General features: G+C 38.9%; 1 protein-coding gene across 2 annotated transcripts in view; it reads right to left on the bottom strand.

The window, feature by feature from the left end:
* DOCK10 (dedicator of cytokinesis 10) overlaps positions 1-22340 on the bottom strand; it is a 94515-nt gene that overhangs the window by 880 nt on the left and 71295 nt on the right. Inside the window, exons 37-55 of one of the 2 annotated variants that reach the window (XM_053458886.1) lie at positions 22231-22297; positions 21673-21720; positions 21164-21262; positions 18911-19035; positions 18357-18472; positions 17775-17909; positions 17014-17196; positions 16731-16841; positions 16078-16293; positions 14813-14870; positions 13110-13208; positions 12233-12339; positions 11828-11950; positions 11467-11580; positions 8208-8354; positions 7155-7365; positions 3107-3297; positions 2634-2734; positions 2080-2218 (exon numbers count right to left, since the gene is read on the bottom strand). In XM_053458886.1, the coding sequence (XP_053314861.1) occupies positions 2080-2218; positions 2634-2734; positions 3107-3297; positions 7155-7365; positions 8208-8354; positions 11467-11580; positions 11828-11950; positions 12233-12339; positions 13110-13208; positions 14813-14870; positions 16078-16293; positions 16731-16841; positions 17014-17196; positions 17775-17909; positions 18357-18472; positions 18911-19035; positions 21164-21262; positions 21673-21720; positions 22231-22297 (2390 nt within the window). The remainder of the gene's footprint in view (positions 1-2079; positions 2219-2633; positions 2735-3106; positions 3298-7154; positions 7366-8207; positions 8355-11466; positions 11581-11827; positions 11951-12232; positions 12340-13109; positions 13209-14812; positions 14871-16077; positions 16294-16730; positions 16842-17013; positions 17197-17774; positions 17910-18356; positions 18473-18910; positions 19036-21163; positions 21263-21672; positions 21721-22230; positions 22298-22340) is intronic. The other variant, XM_053458887.1, reaches the window with a different exon arrangement.

Below are 22340 nucleotides of genomic sequence, written 5' to 3'. Positions count from 1 at the left end.
AACAAATAATGTAAGAAAGTGGTGATTAAGTGGAAGCTATGTTGGTTGACATTCTCATATAATATATCCTGGTGGTTGATACTTTGGTTAACTCACAGAAACACGGTTGATGGTATAAATGGCTGTTTAACTAAGGAAACTGACACACAGGAATTGATGGCAAATTAGAAGAATTCGGTTCCTCTAGTCTGCCCATGTCTTTTTTGTACATGGTGCATTACGTCTGTATTATGTAAGGAACCAAACCTAGAAAAGGAGGTTTTTGTATTCTCACACAGCAGGTTTCTTAAAATGATACCGATGGCTCATCAAATATAGGTTCTTAGAACCACGTCTGAAAGGGCCCAAAGAGAAGAATCTCCAGTTGCTTTCTATTTATTTCCGCCTTACAGAAGTCTCCTTTAGAGGAATTCCTGTCCTTACCCTACACGTTCTTATGTTCACTCACACTGCAGTCTCCCTTTAACAAAGACTAGAAGACAATGACAAAAGACATGCATTCAAATGAGCAATGATAAGAAAGGAAATCACGTACCCATTTTCCCTATAGTACCAAGTGAAATGTTAGACAAGGATGGGGAGAAACTGAACAAGCAAGGGCCACATGAAAGCTGACAGAGACAAGAGAGAGAACGATGGATTGATTATAGCTGTAAATGTTACATGAAAAGGCCGCTCTGTGAGCGTAATGGAATGGGGTTTGTGTATAAAGAGCCATTCTGGTGCAAATTCTGCAATAGTCTTATTATTATAGCAAACCAAAGGGGTGTTGGTTCTGATTAGACCATTTCAACTATGGGTTGCTATACTTCTAAGGCCACTTGAAAAAATTTGCACCACTATCATGTTTTATACCCACAATCCACATTACAGAACTACACATAGCCAGCCACATGTTAAGTAGGTAATAAGCAAGATTGTGGCCCCTTCACCCTATGGGTCCTGGGGAGACTTCAGTTGACAAAGCCGTGTGATAACTAATGAGTGTAGGAATAATAAGGCAACAATGCAATGCAACAGTCACGACAAAGAAGATGATGAAGGAAGAGATACCTAGTGGAATAAATGTACTTTACATTTGTAACATAGTATTCAAGGTCATGCTATGCATTATGTTATTTTATACGCAACACAGGAAGAAAAACATTTTCTAATTGTGACAATTACTGTTTTTGGATTTCTCCCATTTCCATGTTGGGATCTCATTTTGAAAAATGGTCTGTCTGCAGCTTCTGAAGGCCATATCTCATTTGGTTCCTGTTATGCATGCAGCTTGATAACAGCTGCTAGTTAGAGCTGCTATATGTAAATATAGTCTGCCTCCACTGGGTTTTTGGAGGTATGTTTTACCATGCCCTTAATCTATCACAGGTCACCACCGTTACCTCAAACACTGTCAATTCAAACTCTTAAAAACTCTTCCAACCAGTAGGGACAAAAAGGGTTCCTGTAACTGGTGGCTGAGACACACTAAAATACAGGCATAAAGGGGGCTCTACTGTGGAAAAGCTCCACTACAAGGTTGGTGTGTGATGCAAGCAGAGGTGAGATTCCTGGAAAATTTATTTAAAAAAATACAAAATGGGAGCTAGCAATAGTTACCCATTCTCATTTCCATCCATCATGTGTGCAATGATGTGTGATAATGGGGCAAGTAGGGAGTATGTTGCGTATCCCCTGTTGCGTCACCATCTTCCATGCAATTTTAGAGACAATCAGAAGAGTAGAGCACCTACCTTCTACCTTCTGGCTTATTGGATAGACCCTGACTATTTCTGCTGTTGTATTTTCTTTTTATTAACTATAGCACTAGAGTTACTGTTCATGTTGAACTTGGAATTCCATCTCTGGTCCAACTCAACCAGCTATGACAAAGGTGATTCACTTAAGCTTTTCCTCTTAAATCTAGATAAGAACCAATATTTAATGAATGTACCCTATAGTTGTGAAATAATTTGCAAACTGTGGTTCCCATCTTGGACTGCCTCACAATAAAATTAGCTCATGGCCAACAATCCTTTAATGAAAACAATAACATTGTATCGCCCATTTTATAAAAAGTGGCTACATAATCCTCACCGGCTCGTTCATGACTTCAGAGAGCTCTGCAAGGATGTCTCTATAATGAGATTTCATTTCTTCTTGATACTCAAGCTGGTCCTCTTTTATAAGCCGCTCATTGACTTCCAGAGCGAGCCCACAGGTGTCTGCAAATTGTCTGCAATACAGTTGTAGTATTACAGTTATTATAATTTACAGTCAAGAACAATATGAAAGGACAAGCATCTTTCTCCCTGACTTCCAGTTAAACTGGACTCTCAGAAAAAGCTGGACTCTCCGAAGCACAGATACATGCCATAGTGCATACAGCCTTGTGTTAATAAAATATCCCAAGCACAGTGCTGAGTGATCATTTACAACAGCCCCAAACATGTTAGTGGACCAGATCGATAGCTTAATGAGGGTTCCTTCCTAGCATGATTTTTATATCAATGCTTTATAACCAAATAAAGTGGCAGAGAAGCATATGTTAAGGCTTTTCTGTCACTGTGTTTTGCTATAATCCATATAACTACAATTTGAAGAAATTAATGAATGAATGGTACATGTACAGAATTAACGAAGTATATCACCTGAAGATGTCTTTGAGATGCTTTACTTGACTCTCTGGATAGTTATTGGCATTTGTCTCTGTTAAAAAGGCTCTCGCATATGCCATTGGTCCAGCATTTACCTGTAATGAAAATGTACACATATATACATTTAAACAGGGTTCTTACAAAAGCCTTCATGGACAGAGCTAATTTATTGTTCATTTTCCTTGGTGAACTGCATGAAGAATGTATCGGTCCTTGCTTTAGTTTTATCTTCTACAGCTTAAGATTGTCTTCACATATTGGTTATGTGAATTTAGAACACTCCTGAAGCTCAGTTCTCTCCAGGTAAGAACCAAAATATAACTCTTGCTCCATACCCTTTCTTCTTTTTCTGCATGTCTCCATAAAATTCAACAACTCACATGAGCCTACAACTACTTTAAAGAAGATGTCCACTGCTCACAAGCTTCAGTTTTATATTATAGAGAAAAGGCCATTGCGGCTCTTACCTTCACACTGACGCTCCCTTGGAGTTTAAGCTGTAACCTTATCATGTCTACACCTTCCATCAAGCAGAGTTGTTGAAGTTCCAAAACTTTTTTAGACATTTCATCAATTGCAACTTCAATAGGGTTCAATTCTGTGCTTGTTTGTTTTACAACCTGTATCCTTTTCTTGACGTAAGGGAATGAATGGCTAGCTGTATGGGACAAAACCAGTGATTATTGGCAGGGTGTTCTGTCATTTCTCACACCAATCTATTAACAAGTACTTGCCCTTCCAATGGCAACCTTTCTAATATGTGGACATTATATTTCACACAGTCAGATGCAAAGTGTTGTTTTTTGGAAGGTTAATCTTGATCATGTACACTTGATTCCAAACCCAGTTAACATTTTTACTCCATGTCATCCTTACTTAGCTACTATCAATTTGACATGTGTTTCGATCTAAAATATGTTGGAGGCAGGCCTGCTCGTCAAAAGTGAAAGCATAGCAGCCAGGCCTATTTTTCTCCTTTCGCTTAATGCTTTGGTTCTCAGGAACATGCGTATGGATGCTTGTAAGAAGGTTCTGTGAGTTTCCTAAATTGTGGGTGAGTCTGGATTGAGAATGGCTGATAAGTCTGGGGTCCGGATAACCAATGGCTGGCACAACCGCATCAAGTTACAAATGTAACTTCAATGACTGAAAACACTTGTCAAAGCCAACCAGAAGGCCAACTTGTCTATTCACAAAAATGTTTAGTGCTGTCAGTTCGCTGTTGAGTTTAACAGATACTAATATCCGGATCAACGCGATAGATTTGAAGTTGGTAGTGTTGAGGCTACTGCCAGACTGCCTGCATTTTGGTAAACATTGTCAGGTATTTGTTGTCACCATAAAAGTATGCATTAGGGCTGAAACAACTAATCGATAAAATCGATAATAATCGATAATGAAAATCGTTGTCAATGATTTTCATTATCGATTAATCGGATCGATTTTTATCGATTATAAAAAGAGGTTTTTTTCAGAGCAAATGCTATGAAAAACTCCTCTCCTTATATAATCCGAACAGAGATTGGATTATAACACCGGAATCCAGATCCCCTGCTACGCTGCAGGGGACCTGGATTCCCCTCACTGTCGGCCGGTCTCTCACTTCCGTCTCTCTCCCCCTCCCATCTGCCTCCTCCCCCCTCCCATCTGCCTCCTCCCCCCTCCCATACATCACTCTGCCTCTCTACCCGGCACCGTTACTGACAGGCACTTTCCCTGCAGCTTCATAGAAGCCTCAGTGTAAGTGAAGGTGAGTAACGGAGTCTGTCTGTGCGATGCAGACCCCCACCGGTTGACAGAGAATCATCCTCTCTGATAGCCGGTGAGGGTCTGCATCGCACAGACAGACTCCGTTACTGCCCTTCACTTACACTGTGGCTTCTATGAAGCTGCAGTGAAAGTGCCTTCAGTAACGGAGCCGGGTAGAGAGGCAGAGCGGTGTATGGGAGGGGGGAGGAGTCAGAGGGGTGTATGGGAGCCACCCTCCAATACACCACTCTGGCTCCTCCCCCTCTCATACGCCACTCTGCCTCTCTACCCGGCTCCCTGGTGTCTTGTCAGAAACGGAGGTTCACAGGAGGCAGAGTGGAGTATGGGAGGGGGGAGGAGGCAGAGTGGAGTATGGGAGGGGGAGGAGGCAACGTGATGTATGGGAGGGGGAGGAGGCAGAGTGGAGTATGGGAGGGGGAGGAGCCAAAGTGATGTATGGGAGGGGAGGAGGCAGAGTGGTATATGGGAGGGGGAGGAGGCAAAGTGATGTATGGGAGGGGAGGAGCCAAAGTGATGTATGGGCGGGGGAGGAGGCAGAGTGATGTATGGGAGGGGGGAGGAGGCAGAATGGAGTATGAGAGGGGGAGGAGCCAGAGTGGTGTATGGGAGGGGGAGGAGCCAGAGTGGTGTATGGTAGGGGGAGGAGCCAGAGTGGTGTATGGGAGGAGGCAGAGTGGAGTATGGGAGGGGGAGGAGCCAAAGTGATGTATGGGAGGGGAGGAGGCAGAGTGGTATATGGGAGGGGGAGGAGGCAAAGTGATGTATGGGAGGGGAGGAGCCAAAGTGATGTATGGGCGGGGGAGGAGGCAGAGTGGTGTATGGGAGGGGGGAGGAGGCAGAATGGAGTATGAGAGGGGGAGAAGCCAGAGTGGTGTATGGGAGGGGGAGGAGCCAGCGTGGTGTATGGGTGAGTTATAGTGGTGTATGGGGGGTATTATGAATTTTTAGGGCATATAGGGGGTATAAGGCATATGGATATTAGGCATATCAGGAGGGCATAAACATATCTGGGGGTAAAAGGTATATCAGGGGGCTCAGTTGCATATAGGGGGTATAAGACATATCGATATTAGGCATATCAGGGGGGCATAAAACAAATCTGGGGGTAAAAGGTATATCAGGGGGCTCAGTTGCATATCACTGGCATATAAGGAGTATAAGGCATATCAGGGGGCACAGTGGCATATCAGGGGGCACAGTGGAATCTGGCATATAAGAGGTATAAGGCATATATGGGGGCAGAGTGGCAAGCTGGGGGTCAGATGTGCATAACTGGGGCAGTTTGGTAAACAAAAAAATTTAAACAAGGCTTTTTTTCTCAGTTTTTATTAAATATGAAAAATAGTTAACATATGAATTAATATTTACTAATAACTTTGTATAAAAACCTAGTTTGAGAAACACCGTGTTTGGGTTCTTGTAGCTTTTATTATTATGTCAGTAAAATAAGAAGGTGAATAGAGAGAGGCCATTGCAATAAAGAGATGAAAGTGTAAATTGTACGTTTTTTATTGCAATTTTTCTTCAATTTAAAATAATGTATTTTTTTATCCGATTAATCGATTAATCGACAAAATAATCGGGCAACTAATCGATTATTAAAATAATCGTTAGTTGCAGCCCTAGTATGCATACAGTACATGCCTATCATGCAAAGATGGAACTAAATGCATGTCGTGGTACTTATCCTTGTAATATTAGGAATGTACATGCTTTCTCTCCACCAAATACATGTTTGGTTGTGTCCTGTTTCTTGGGACAATCCAATGTTCCATTGAGTCTGCTTTCCTACATATTTCCATAGAATTTCAGGAGATTCTAAATACTTTATCATCAGATATTTTAGCCATTTTCATCCACAGGTTCGTATGTATTGATGAACCATGTGCTTTATAAAGGTTGAAACCCCAACCTTTCACCCAAACCTTCATCAGTAAATGTGTATAAAAAATCAACAAGTGTAAAGCTTAAAACTGTAGAAAGAACCTCAAATGCACTTAAATCAGGAACTGTGGCTTCATTTATTTTAATAATTGATGAGAGTATTGTCCACAGTTTCAATAGCTTGTCTAGTCTACTGCTTGACTGTTTGCTCTCATTTTGCACCATATGGTCTCAGCTTTGAAATCATGTTCTTACTCTATTTGTAACATGTCTAATTTCGCTAATGAATAACCTAATTATATCTCACATTGATGAATACATTGTTCTTTTATCTGGTCTGCCGATTATACGTCTCTCTTATTTACAATACACAGAAAGATCAAATACCTGTCCTTTTCTACATAGCAACTACCTTGACTTGCTGTCTCTACTCCCCATAGAAGAGCAATCTTCAATCATACAGCTAACATTGCTATTGTGTTTTTATTTTATATATATATATATATATACATATATATATATATATATATATATATATATATATATATATATATACACATACATATACACATACATATACACATGATATGCCTATTTCATGTCAAAGTCCAACCATTTTTTACCAATGCCCAGCAACCTTTGCAACTATACATGTACATGTTGGAGTTTAAAAAAGATATGAATTAAAAATTATATATTTTTTGTTAGTAAGAGTACTTTACTGCAAACAGGGGTTTTCCCCAATGATGAGTTATGATGTTATGGGTTGGGTCATCCCTTATAAAAGTCCTCATATATCTAATAATATTGCTGGGTGTACATTGAAGTGTTAAAAGCAAAACCTGATTTATGACAACCTACTTGTAAGGATGGTTCTTCTCTTGCATTGCTCCTCCACCCCGCCGTGCTTCTTTCCTGACAGCGTGAATGGCGTTTCAAACACAAATCTGTTGATATTGTGATGTCTTTCAAAATCAGTTTTTCTGTCCTCCGTTTCCTTTTCGTCAAAGTACGGCGTTACGTATGTAACCTGGATGTAGGCAAACTTTGAGTCCAGATCCTTAGGGTTCACCTGAGTTAGAATGGAATAATTATTGGCATCACAGCTGTTAGCAAACATTCATCTATTTATTAGCACTACCAAAAGCTAGCACTTTTTTTTTGTCAGTGAGAGCGGGAAATTTAGAATCAAATGTTCATCATATAGAAACTGAAATAGGTGAGTAGAGGACCCTGCTTGTGTGCTTGCATCCCAGCAATTCTAGCAGGAATGGTTGTCTCACATGATGAAGTTGTGACTGCATGGTGACTGCTCCCAAGGAGGATCATCATTTATCACACTTGGGAACTTTCTTGAAGTATTAACTCTTTAATAGCCCATTGTGAAGTTTCTATGTAGTCACTCACCGGAAGTCTGAACCAAATTAATCTAATACTGGTCCTCATGGAAACCTTGACTTGTCATTATTTAAAGATACAAGAGTCACCTGCATTCAAATTAGCGAGATCAACCATAACATACTGCAAAACTCCAAACTGGGAGCCTTAGATATGCAGTGAGGAATGGAGAAGAGTCAGTTCCAGACTGTGTGACCCTGAGAATCTGCCCCTTCACCCTGAGACCTTGACACTCAGGGTCATACCTTGAGAGTTCCCAGGTATAGTTATCAGCACAGCGAGCATTGTTGTAATGTAGTATACACTATATACACTAAGCTTGGAGAATCAGATTTCAGTACAACCCATTCTATTGTCTATCTAGATGGCTACCTATGTGCTGGATTTTATATAACTGTTGGTGTGGCTGAAACACCTAATCTCAATAATTAGGAGGGGTGTCCACATACTTTTGGTCAGATGGTATATTTTGAATGGTCTCTGAGTAAGCTCATCTAGTTGGCTAAAAGGACCCACCTTGTTGGAATCCTGAATGATCTTGACATTGTCCGCTCCAAATTTGTCGGCATACAACTTGAGCAGCCGCTGCGATATTTCTGAGAGCCCTGTCAGTTTGGGTTCTTTGTAGACATATTCTTTGCCTTCTTCTTCTTCAAAGAAGCCCTGAAAAGAGGATCAGCATGTTCACAGGGAAACACTTTGGGATTCCTCAAGGCATCCTGTGTCTGTGACTCTACAGCAAGTACACGTGTAAACAAAACTTCTGATGGGTTAGAAATATAACATGGAGGAATGAACATGTTCCATATTTAAGGGCGTTAGAGACAAGGAAATGCTGGGAAATTGTAGCAACACTGAGAGACAATCCAGCTGTTGAACCAATGCTCCTAAAATAAGCCTGGTTAAGAAACATGTTAGCTTTAGTTCAGCCGCAGCTGGGCATTGCGGGGAAGCTTCTGCTACTCAGTAAGAATAAAACGTTCAGTTTGCTCCAAACTATGAGAGGCGGCTTAAGGAGAGCTAATTGTGATTATGGCAGTAAAGGTGCTGGATTCAATGTAGCAGTTTCCAAATCATATCAGATTAAGAGCATTTACAACTATCAGGCTGTTAACCTATTGTGGCAAATAAGTCTCTCTCAGTTTATCTCACACTCATTAACAAATTCCTTCATAAGTGCTTGTCTGACGTGAGACAAGTAATATTAAATTTGATATCTAATACTCAGCAAGAGTGAAAACAAGCACTTAACCGGTGTGTTCTTCCATGGAGAGCCTTCATATTATTATTTGTCTCTTGAAACGCATTTACTCAATTGAGCTCTAAGCCCAGAATCTCTGCTGAGCTGAAATCAGCATTTCCGATAATGAAATAGGCAGTAATGCTGCTGTTTCCCTAAGGAATCATTGAGCCAAGCATTGTTTTGCCTGTTTCCCTGCCAGCATCAAGCAGTGCCAACGGCAACTTAAACCGTTTAATAGGGCAACTTGTCATCACAGCTAAAGCGGCAAGCAACTCTGGGGAGATGTTGAGGGGCCTTGATGTATTTCTATTAAAGGACTAGTAATATAAAAAATTACACACCAAGTTCCTATCAGTTTAAATGCCTAAACAGTCAACTCAAATAGGTTGTTTTGTGTCTCATGCCACAAGCCCACTTCCTATTGCAGATCTTGACCTGTCTTACAATGTCTTATGGAAATATATATTTCTTAGAAAACATGTATCTTTAAACTTGCACTTGCAAGTGTTGTTATTAAGGGAGTTGGTAAAATGTATCTTCACATATATGACTTGTGGTCGTATAAAGGAAATCCTGAAAACATCAAGGCGCCTTAAAATCAGATTTTAAGAGGCTGTGGCTTGAATTAATTTGTTTATAGTGTACAGTAGAACAGAACTTCCTGGATTCGGAAAAATAAAGCGTGCTGTTTACCAATAATACACTTATTGTTATTTCAGATATAGTTACATTTTAAAAGGTCTAAACACTTAACAGCACCACGCACTCTGCTGGCGCTATATAAGAAAATGTAATGTAAAAGAAAACCATGAATGAGGATACATGTAACAGCACCATCTAGTGGTGAGTCTGACTCATAACATTTATTTAATGGTATGTCAAAAACCAAAAATCTACACTCTATTTTACTAGAAATATTTTGTTTCGCACATTTAGTATTGTAGCCACCCTTAAAGCTATTATGCTAAAGAATCTAGACCTGGATCAACTTTTATATGTTTTTTTATTGCCCTCTTTGTTGATACACTAGGAGTAGTTTTATTTATAATAGAGCAGTATAATATGAATAATAATGGATATAATAAAATGAACACCTTTATAATGTGTGAATGTGAATAGTTTGTTAAAAGAGACTATATGAATTTCTATACTGGATGTGCTGTCTCCAATCAAAAATATATAATATCAAAATCCATGTTTCTCTGTTCTCTGAATGAAAAATCCAGACTGACAATTTGTCATTTTACTATAGAAGGTTGAAGATATAGTTAGGTCCTCGTTTCTAGGTCCACAATACATGCATATAAATGATAGATGTTCTGTACTCTGTATGAATTCATTTAATCATTGATCAGGAGTCCTTTTTTGGGTCCTAAACTGGTTGGATTGAGGCTCTCCTTCTCCTCCTATTCCATAGGGAAGCCAGGACGAGCTGTGGTGTGGATAAAACACATTACATGAGCAAGGGATGAGAGAGACATAGATGAGGAGTCAGTGGGGCCAAATGCCATAGCCCCGATCCAGAGAAAACATATGTAGGCCCGGTAATCAGCTGTGATACCGGCAGGCTCCAGGGCAAGCCGGTGAGCTCCCAGGTATCCCCATTTAGTAAAGGAACGCCATGAAATAAACACCACATAAACAGGCTAGGTGATACGCCATATGGCTTGCACACACACAATGGAGCACAACTCACCATTAGGTAATGACAAATGAATTTTATCACAGGTAGATCATATTAATGGATTAAATGAAGAACATCACGGTTAATCTGTCGTTGAACAAAGTGAGTAGGGAAATGAATTTGGGAACAGAGATATGGCACACTTACCACAGCCTTCAATAGGATCATGAGAAAAAAGAGCAAATGTGTGCATTAAGATACAATCCACATTTTGATACATTTTAGTAATTCACAACTCAAGAAAAAGTTGCCTTTAACAATCCAGGTTTTAAAGAGAAGATACAAGGTTCTTTGTACAGGAAAAAAATATGTTTGCGTGATTTGCATGGCTTTATCATCATGTACAGGAAACATTGACCTCTCTTAGCACAGCAAGGGGCCAGATATAATCTACAGAGTACAAAGACTGGCTCAAATTGTAAAGAGTACAGAATGTATAACTGTGTGCTTATACAATGCAAAATAATTAATTTATAGCATATTGCATAGGGGAACATTTTGATAAGAGAAAGGCAACCATGGAGGGGGCCAAATAAGTATATTAACCCGGTTTAAGACTCAATGAGATGGACTTGTTACTTTAATACTAGAACTGATCATGAGCTGGAAGGATCTCAGGTTTTCCAGGGTATGATTTGCCTTTATGCATTCTATAGCCACACAATCTGCACCTTTTGCATCACTTAAAGGTTTAGAAGACCACCTCAGATTGAACAATGGCTCTGTGTTTAAAGTGACATTTAATTAAAGATAAATTGGTTTGGTGGATAATCAATTAAATGTCCTATTAATTACTTATTAATTAAATGATGTAATCACTTATTGATATTCCCCAGAATTTGATTTACCTGACCGTAGAAGGCAACCCGATAGTATCGGCCAAATAACCGCTTTTCTGCGTTCACAACTTCTGCGATTTTCAGATAAGAACGATGAATACGATAGTACAACTCTGACAGCCTCTGACATATAAACAAAACAAAACAAAAATAAAACATATTGACTTAGTCATACAACAGGTTAAATCTCACTGTAAAAGTCATTCTACAGAAACTGCCCTTTTACTATTGATCGTTTTATTGTAATGGAACATAGAATCCCCACTCAGTTCTGAATCAAATGTTAATATTTGTGGCACTGTAAGGGCCAAATATAGCACAGATGCTGGTAGCGGACACAGACACAGTAGGCAGCTTACAAAAATCTTACTTTGAAGTCTCGTTGCTTCTCAAACACCGCAATAACTGGCTTGCTGACATCAGCAATCAGCTCGTAGCGTTCGGACTTCCACAGATAGTCCACACACAGATCCAACTGTTCCACAAGAGTGCTCTGTAGAGTAAATAATTAAATCCCGAATGTACACTGATACAGAGAAGAAAACTGGTGTTTTAATGACAGAGACAAACTCAATTAAGATGAAAGGTCTCAATGAAGAGAAAGAATGTTGAGATGATTAAGTGACGAGGTAAACATCCTATACTACTTAACAGGTATCCTCAGATATCCGTTTCATGTCCAAAATGCAAATATTATATAAACTCCGTAAAAGTATTTATATTGTCCTTTTGGGAAAGTGGTAGCTTGGTTTTGAGATTTATGAAATGCTCTTGCCTCACTGTATGGAGTGTCCTGCATCCCTGAATCCTCTTTCATTGCCCCTTCTTCCTTGATGTTTGGGGTAATGGTCTGAAAGGCTGGCCATCCCATGGAAAATGTGCCTGGAGACAAAATGATTAGGTTATCAGTATTAGAGCATCAGTATTGTCATCCTCGTGATTGTGACCCAATAACTCCAGTCCCACAGGGTTATGAGCAGGACGCCTGGTACGTTAAAACGCTTCAACAGTCACGCTCCATTAAATAGGTACCAGGCAGTGGTGATTTTCAGCAAAGTCACTTTTGGTAGAGGACACTGTTCCTTTTACCCACAGCATGGCGCAGGCATCACATCTTAATGTGTATGGAGCGTCAGTAACTGGGGAACCTAAGCCTACACAGAGATGTGATGAGACTATCAGTTCGACTGTTGTATCAGTTTGTTCATGAAAAAAACAGAGCATGTGAACTATTTGGGAAGTTTAAAGAGTCATTATTCTTATTCGAGTTTATGGTAAAGTTTAATGTATAGGTATTTAGAGCCGTACTGGCCATCTCATACATCGGATAAATGCCTCGTGGGCCCTGGCCGAGAGTGCCACACAGTTACCCCACCTGTCGCTCCACTAGCTGGAAATGCCTGGCCGCATATCACATTCATGTCATCAAGGAGCCATTGGCCTTAAAGTGCCAGGGCTGCCTTGTCATCGCCCAGTCCAGGGCCCTGTATTCATCATGCACATTAGGGTAAGAAACATGAGCATGTGATTACATACGTGTGAAATGATGGAATGCCAACAAATTAATTAGCTCAGTGGTGATTAGTAGATACTATAATTACCTGTTCAGAGACCCAAGTACATGGACATATGAATGACGTTGTATCACTTACATTTTCCATTGGCAGATGTTAGTAATAGGTTATAACCAGGGCTTTGGGCATCTTCCTGCGCCAAGCTTGAAGTCTGACTGCTATCACATTTCCAGTAACCTAGTTTAACATTATCGTAACACCGAGTCAGTATGATGTTAGTGCATGCATGAACCATTCAGTATGCAGTGTTATCATATATGGATTAGTAGAACATATGGAGTGATGTCACATACGTGCATTAAACAGGCATTTGTGAATATACAGTTTCTGGTGCTAAGCATGCTGAAGATAATCCTGTTTGGAAGCATGCCCAATTTCGACTGAATTTGCCTCATAAATGTGTTAAAACCCATGAAAGTGATAATATGGTGTGACATGGGAATGCCAGAAACATGGCTTTTTAAGGGGCTGCTTCTCACCCTTTATGAAATGAGAATAGCAACATACAATATATGATTAAATATACCCATTATTAGGGTGAGAAGCGCAGACAGTTTTTTGTTTTCTGTATACACTGTACAGCCAACACACTGTATTTGCAGCATGCTCACACTGTTTGGTAGGCCTCATATTATACATTTGTATTATTTGAGCCTGAGACTAGCTTAGCGCACCATTTTTTCTTTTCCCTGTATACCCAGTTAAAGCACAGTCTGACATATAACATGTTACTGTTTTGGCATGTGTCATTTCATTAATGTGTAGACATTTTGGGGGCATTTGTACTTAGTTTGCTTTTTTTGTGTGTTTTTCTAAATCAGCAACACATTTAGACATTTCAACCTCCGACATGATTCAAGGACCTGCCTAAATCTTACTTGATGTTTATTGTGGAAAATGCAAGTTTTTGTTTTTTATTCAACTCATTTCTGAACTCAAATATGATTCTAGATTGTGACTGCAAGAACGCAATAATATACCGCTTCTAGTAAGCAATTTCATTTGGCATACAAAGTATTAACGTGTCTCCGATTCATCAATGCAATTTTACCTGTATATTCCAGACCATAAAGAGAGACACTTTCAAAGAAATGTGAAGCATCTCCAATGCCGAAGCAATCAAAAAGGTGAAAAAGCAATACACCAGTGACAGTATAACTCGGTTATATATATATATATATATATATATATATATAAAACATTTCAGACTATTAGACCTGCCCTTACTAAATAGCATCAGTCATAATTTTACTCCCAAGTTACACGACCCTCTACGCATCTACAGCATATTAACACATATTATAACTGACTTTATGTAGATGCACAGGAACACAGATAGCTTTTTACGGGGTATGATTTTAGCGAGTGATCTACGTGTTCTTGAAGAGTCTAGTTTGTAGACAGGTCTTTCCACTTCGTAGATCGGCAGTGCCCTGATACCCCGGGAACCAAAAAATTGGTGGGACATTTAGCAGAAGTTTGCATTAGTACGTTGTTTCTTAAGAACACATACTTGAAATTGTGTGAAAGTATACTTTTAGACTGATTTATTTGTTGAAAATAAATTATTTAAATAATTTGTTTGCAGATTTTGTGAAAAAAAAATGGGCGCTCAAGCCTTTCTTGCCTCTCTGTGACAGTGGCCATGGCAAAATGATTCACACACAGAATAAACAAAAATTAATATTTGATCTCTCTGTTGTTTCAACACTAGCTTTGGTGCATTTGTGTGTTTTTTTTAAATCCGAGGCTTATATTTTCCATTCAAGAGATCACCTTACCTTTCCTTTTCAAATACTCCGCTATCAGTGCGGCAATATGGACGTAGCACATAGCAGCCTGAAAACAAACAGAGGATTTATAGGTAATTACTACAACCTGACCAATATAGAAAAAGGATATGAAACACATCAGATGACATGGAAAACTCCTCTATCTTCTGCCCTCCACCATCGTTTCATGAAGAAGAGCCTACAGCACTCGAGTTCTATCATCTGTCATCGATTGGTTTAGACTGCTCATGGAGACATTTAGATTTGTTAACCAAACAAATATCTAACAGTGTTCTAAAAAAAGTACTACTTACTCGGTTCCTTTAATGCATATGAGGGCAGGAGTATCCCTTAAGTATGCAATGAAACATGTTTATGTCAATGTATGGACACATAACAGCACTTAACAATAAAATAGAGCTGTAATGATTCAGCAAAGAAAGGGATATGTTTATTTTGGAACTAACACACCATACGAATCCGAACTAAAGCCATTTGCTTCGCTGGGGAATACCCTCCTCTCAGTTTCGTGTCTAGACAGTGGCTTATATGCACATTCACATGTCAGGAAACTGGTTTCATTCCTTGTTTTTCACGAGTTGTGTATGTGCCACGTGGTGAGCAGTCGGAATCACACCATATGCTTTGGATGGCCCTTTGGATGATCTAAAGCAAACAGGATCAAATTCACATCTTTTCCCAGTTACTCCATCAACTGTGAAATGCTATGATATGTATTTGTCATGTCTGTTTTATCTGTAGCTAACATTTAAAATATCCAGAATAGCGAGATTACAAATGGGGAGTCGCAACACTGCAAGAGCTGAAGGGATTTTACAGAAATATGTGTTAGTGATCTGACACTCTTATCTAATTACTAATATTGTACTACTAATGTCTTTGTATGGCTTACTGTTGAAAATGTATACAGGGGTGACAGACAGAGGAAAACAGGTGCCTATGCCAGCAACCATATTGCTTCCCAAAGAAAATTGCTTTTCATCTATGGCATGATATAATATTGCCAAAACCTCAGTCATGCTCTCCTACTGTGATTTCAAGAAGCTTCCTCTGCATGCTCATATTAGAAAATACATGACAAATTAAATGCAATTTTAATAAAACATTCCAACAAAATATGCCATGTTACAAGGTCTAAATCAATGCCGAAATTATTGCTCTATTTTCCTAAGTGTAATCTATACATCCAAGCCAAATATCGTGTTGCTTTTCTCCCCTGGCAAGTTTTAAATAAGAACAAAACATTCCTCTACCTCTGATAAGTCTCCATTTCTGGCATGGATCTTTGCCATACTCTCCAGCCATGTTCTCCGTAACTCAGGTGTACTCGCGTAGGAGTTTGCCAAGCTGTACTGAAGATCCACCAGCATCTCAGGGTCTTTCTCATGCTCCTTCATCTGAGCTGTTGCCATTAAAACTGTCCTGATGCGCTTGGTCAGATCTTTTACCTCTGCTGGAAACTGAGTATTCTTTGAAAGCGAGAGAGAGAGAAGAAAGGTAGTTTTGTTAAAGGGACAGTCCTATGTCCGACCATCAAAGAATATCATATTAAAGTAGTTTGTAATATGCATTATTTAGACCCCTTGGAAGTCTGGCACGTGTCAGTGCTGGATGGCATTGGGTATAGCGCACATGCACAGCGTGGCAAGCATTAGGTGCATTCAGCTGAATACATCTCCTGCAAGCCAAAGAACTTGGGGGGTGAGGAAAGAGGGAAAACGAGGATGGGGATTCTGATTAATCCCTTTACGCATTTGCAAGAGGACAAAAATGCTAAAGGGGACACTCAGCTTCGATATGCATTCAATTGCACATGATGGCTGGAGCATTTCCTTAACTATAAAGTACATAAGGCAGGGTAGTGATAGGTTTGCTTTTGAATCTGTACCAAGTGACAAATAATTACCTTCATTTGTTTGTCTCCATTGGCAAAGTTGTTGATAATTGCCAACGAATGCTGAAAGCGAGAGCCTCCAATTCCTGCATCCGCAATCAGTTGACTCACTGCCTTGATCAGCTAGGGTGTTAAATCAGAGGATTGACAATATTACTAAAAGATGCGATAAAGTGTGGCTACACATTCTCTACATGTGAAACTATATGCAGAGGTGAACTGCCAGTCTGAAAATAAAAATGCCTTTTTTATTAGAAACACACAGGGATTTTATTTGGGGAAGACAATCATTTACCTGCAGATGAGATCTCACTATTGACTTTTGCTTGTTGTAGTCAAAGTTCTTTCTCATGAAAAAGTAAAGAAGCGCAGAGGCTTCAGTTTGAGTTGAGCGAGAGTGATGGTTGCAGCATTTAAGAACTTCATAACAAAATGGTCCACAAAGGTCAGCCTGGCCTTCAAAGAATGCAGAGGGAAACTGCAAAGGGAATGATATATGAAATCAGTATTTATATATATGAAATCAGTATTTATATATATGAAATCATGTATTGCAGCTAACGGCATGTTAAGGTTCGCAATTCCAATGGCTTTCCAGTTGCAGTGCACTACAAGTCACATCATACCTGGAATTGTAGTGCATGTCTGCTGGACTATCATCGGTTACCAATATATGCATCTGGTAAGGTATTTTGGAAAATACATTTTATTCTCATAATGAATATGGAATATAGCATTACATCAAACTATTTGAAAGGTGTCTGAATGTATACGCCCAGCATGGATCGCCTCTCGCATCAGGGTCCAGACAGGCAGCACAAATATGTCCTGGACAGCCTGTGCAACCGTGTGATGATATTTAACTAATTTTAACGCATTTTATTCTTATTTTTCCACAGTGAATTAACATTGGATGCTATTTACAGACTTTATTCGGGATGAATAACAGGCTACCAAAAACCACCACCTTCTTTTATTTTCATAGTTGGCAATTATACATTTTTTATATATAAAAAATAAAGTTGACGAGTAAATTTCCTTTATCACTATTGGTACCTTGCACACGAACATCCGCAGGGCAGCAAAGACGTGACGAAGGGCTGCAGCTGATTGGTTGATTTGCAAAAAAAGTAAGTGGGTGTCAAAAATCTTCTTCATCACAACATTCTGGTTGTCAGAGGGCAGTAATTTCTAAACAAAACAGATACACAAAGTAAAATAATACAAATGGAAATCATAGAAATGAAATTATCAACTTTCAAGAACTATCACGCCAAGCGTGGTTGGGTCCTGAAGAAGGAATATTTCTAACGTCCACCAACGTCCAACATTTCTAAATGCTCACCTAAAGATCTTTTTCGTTTACCACATCTGTCTCACCAGCCTTTGTATATCCCTGTCCTCCATTTTTTATAATGAACATTCTTGGAGAGCTCTCAGTGTGGTCAAAATGTCAATGTTAACCTATCAAGTTCCAGTGTATTGAAGGTATAATTCTACTATCCTGATATATGACACAAGTTTGCTGACAGACCTAACCAAATTGGGCCAGAGAAGAATGATATTTAATAACATTTGTGTAAAGAATTCCGCAGAGATAGGGAGGGAAAAAAGCCAAATATGTAATATAAGAGTTACCTGATGGCTGTCATTGAAGAGACACAACAGATCAAGAACGGTAATGCAGACCTCTGTGGCAATGTTGCCCTCTATATCAACATGATGCACGATGTCTGTCTCATTGGATCCACCTGCTAATGATAGGAATTGAGGACATATTTAAGATCTCACAATTTATAAGTGTGACGTTCTCAGACATCACAATCACAAGCAGAAGAAAATAGATGAGAACAAGCCTTTTTGCTGAGGGCAAGTGATCTACAATATCTACAAGGACAGTGCAGTTTATAACGCAGAATATGTGTCTTACATTTGGTAAAGAGAGACCTGCTAGTGTCCGTGGTGGTGGGAGCTGAGACTTCTACTTGTAAGAACATGTTAAATGTGAGGAATGTTAAGGTGAAGTTGCAGCATCTGGATTATTTTTATTCCATTGAATAATCTTCCTTTGACTCACTGAAGAAACAGCTACATGTATTACCAAATAGTACATATTAGCTAATATGTGACAATGTGTACTAAATAAAGGATCTCTATTAGTTTGGCAATGGCATTTCTTGATCCATACTTACTTGCTATTGAACTTGTCAATTCTATCATTTGCAGCAATTTAGGATTGGAAAGGGCATTTTTGCCGCGTATAATGGGCAGCGTCTGTGATCTTGGATGCTTATGGCCGTCGTGTGTAGAATGTATCCTGCAAAAGGAACAGAAAATGTATCTGTCAGCTGTTTAAAATTGTGTGACTTTGTCATTATACACAAGCTTGACTGGTGAGGTGTAAAATCTGAACATTCTGTCGTACTTTGTCTAAGGATTATAAAGAAGGCCCACCAATGCCTTCAATCATCCAAACCACCTCCAATCATTGTGTCTGCTAAATTGGAAAGGCAACGAATATTTAAACTTTGGAAAGGACACAGTGAAAGTATTAGACTTCCATTTAAACGCTTGGGGACATTTGGTAATGTGCTGTTTTTTGGTACCTTTAAGGGGCTGAAGATTAAGGACCTGAGGGCATAATCTGAGAAGGATGGATGGCCTCTAAAGGTAAATACCATTTTTTGTTATAGGTTTTCACAGGAGGGTTAGAAACAGGGGTGCCTTCCATGCCCCTCTAAAAGGTTAATTATAATAATCCCCCCAACCCACATGGGTTGTTGAATATGGGGGCATAAAATGGGATCCAGGTTTCCCACTGGGAATTTTTATGATTTCAAACTGGTTATTCTGTTACTGTTCTCTACCCACCAGTACATGGAATAAGGGAATGGGGTCTATTGTGCCCCCCACATCTATAAAAGGATTCAGGGGACTTTTTAAACAACAATATGTTTAAGCTCACATGTACTTGTAAGCAATACTTATTTTAGTTGTGTCTGGTAGGTTGAGTTAACCCTTTCCATGATTTTTAGTGAATCTATCCCTAGTGAAGTACTATGTAGATCTGGTCAGCATCATGTAAAATGAGCATGTGTCCCATGAAAACGTGGCAAGGACAATAAAGACATGATTGGGTTTAATTTAGAGGGACGCTAAACTCAGGCTTAGAGTTATTGGGGGTGATCTGAGTTGTGCTAGAACACTACACTAAATGTTTATCAAAATATCAACAGAGATGGAAGCTAAAGAGACATTATGTTTATTCAGAACTTTTAGAGCATTTGCTGTAATGGTTTAACAGAACTTCCCGAAATTCTTCTGATTATGCTCTTATGGATCCTTGCTAAAAACACTTGCTTTTTACTAAGTATATTTAGTAGTGCAATAAAAATAATAATAGCTTGTGCTGGTAGCAGCTACTTTAATTAAACATGCAACTATATATAGATATTAGAGCTGCTAAACTGAGTAAGTTTTTTTTAATAATGGTAAAAAAGTGTCCCAGTATGTCATTTTATTATTTGTCCAGATGCCAGATATGTGTTTTACAATGTGGGAACTGGACTCTGGAAACAGGTGTTCAGAGATCGCTTTGTGGGAAAATCTGGGGATAATTCCATGGAATGTTCAAGCAGAGAATCTTCACATGAAACCACTACATTCACAGATAAGCATTGAAGATCATCAGTCAGTGCTTATAAAATAAAAAATACCCCTTCACTGCGAGGTATTCAGCACTATCGGTGTTATCTGAGAAGGCATAAAATTGGGATTTGTTATTTAAAACCTTCCCAGGGTATTTCATATGACCTAAAATAACCCTGAAAGCACCCGGACATGTAAATATACATATATAGAAAAACACTTCCTAAAGTATTTGACTTATTGAGTGATATTTTTTTCTGTCAATTTTTCAGTCAATTTCCAAGTTATTCCACCCCACTTTTTTCTTTTGTATTTATAAAACTGTTGGGTTGATGGGCAGTTGGTTTTATCTTATATTTCTACTGCAAGAGGTTCTTTTCATGACATAATAGTACATCCATAGGGGTGTTAACGCTACATATTTTCGAGCTGACATCCAATAAGCCTGGCCAGTGCATTTGCTACAGACTAGATATTATATACAGACTATATACCGGACAATACAAACCCATGCAGTATTCTGTAAAAGCTTTTATCACAAATTTCTTAGGGCATTAATAAACCACAAAAATTGCAACGAGGTTACACCATAAACATTTTTTTTTCAAGAGTGGTGAACTGCTGTATAATGTTAATAATGCATAATACTTTCTGCTGTAATGTTGATTTGTATCTGTGTAGTCTGTGTAAGTCTGTGTTATACTTGGCGGTTTCTGCCAGTGTGTTTGCGGAGATCAGTGAGTGTAAGCAGAATATATTGTGTAACACATCAGTGAAAGAAATCTTTGTTGGAATACCACTGTGTTAGGAGTCCAGCTTGTGAAGAGGAATTGGAGCCTTTCAGGGTCCCGTTGTTCTGGGATGTTTGGGCGAGTTTGAACGCTGCAGTTATTTTTCTGGTGGAAGAAAATTCACATAATTCATTGTTTGCTATACTATAATCCTCCTGCTTCTCGGCCGGTAGCTTACTAGTCACTGGAAAGACTATCTGCAGGTTCTGACCAAACCCTATGGTTGAGCAGCCCCTCCTGTCTCAGATAACGGTTTATAGAGAAGGCTTTATATTGAAGATTAAGCTCTTTGCTAAGCAATATTGCCTTGAAAGATGAGATAGAACTTGTCACACTTGGGGTACTTTGACGTAGTGGTGGGCTAAGCAATATATGGCCATATAGTGTGATGGAATCCCCAATATTTATGCCTTAGATAGGTGTTTTATTTAAATAATATTCACTAGATATGCTTTGAATTCTTGTTTTGTTTTGAATACACTTGAAATTTAAGCAAATAAATGAATAACGCGCACCTTATTATATTTCTTTTCCCAAGGTACCTGAAGTTTTGGAGGCACACTCTGAAAAACAGATTTTTGTTAATGTATACTGAATTTTCACAATCAAGCATTTGGGAGTTTTAATAAATCAAATGCTATTCGTACTGAATAATGCACTGCAAAATATTGCGCAGAAAAATTATTTTTCACATATATATATATATATATATATATATATATATATATATATATATATATGCAAAGAATGCCCCCTGAATACAATGGCTACTTTGTGTGGCAACATTTGATTAATTATTAGTTATGTTAATTCATTTCTCGCAGCACTACAGAAAAGGCTACACTTGGGTAAAGTCCAATGACGTGGAAATAAATGCTGTCAGTGCGGCGACAGACTAAATGATAAAGGGGTACATTTGTTAACCGGAGTGTTGATTATTTGAAGGGTCAACCTTCCAAATGTCTGCAAGAAGGGCTGAGCTGTCTCCAAATAAGCTATAATGCCGACTTCGCATTATACAGATTTAAGTAATGAAATACTAAGCAGGAATAACAGTGATACAATGATCTTACTCTAGAATACTGAAGAAGTCATAGATCTCAGTGTCAGGTGCTCTCTGCCAATAGGAGATTAACATATCTGTAAACACAAATGGATAATGTCCATTATATATCATTTATAT

This window comes from Spea bombifrons, chromosome 3 (genome assembly GCF_027358695.1).
Source record: "Spea bombifrons isolate aSpeBom1 chromosome 3, aSpeBom1.2.pri, whole genome shotgun sequence".
NCBI classification, from domain to species: domain Eukaryota; kingdom Metazoa; phylum Chordata; class Amphibia; order Anura; family Pelobatidae; genus Spea; species Spea bombifrons.
The sequence above is the reverse complement of the archived record's forward strand: the minus strand, read 5'-3'. Positions and strand labels throughout refer to the sequence as shown.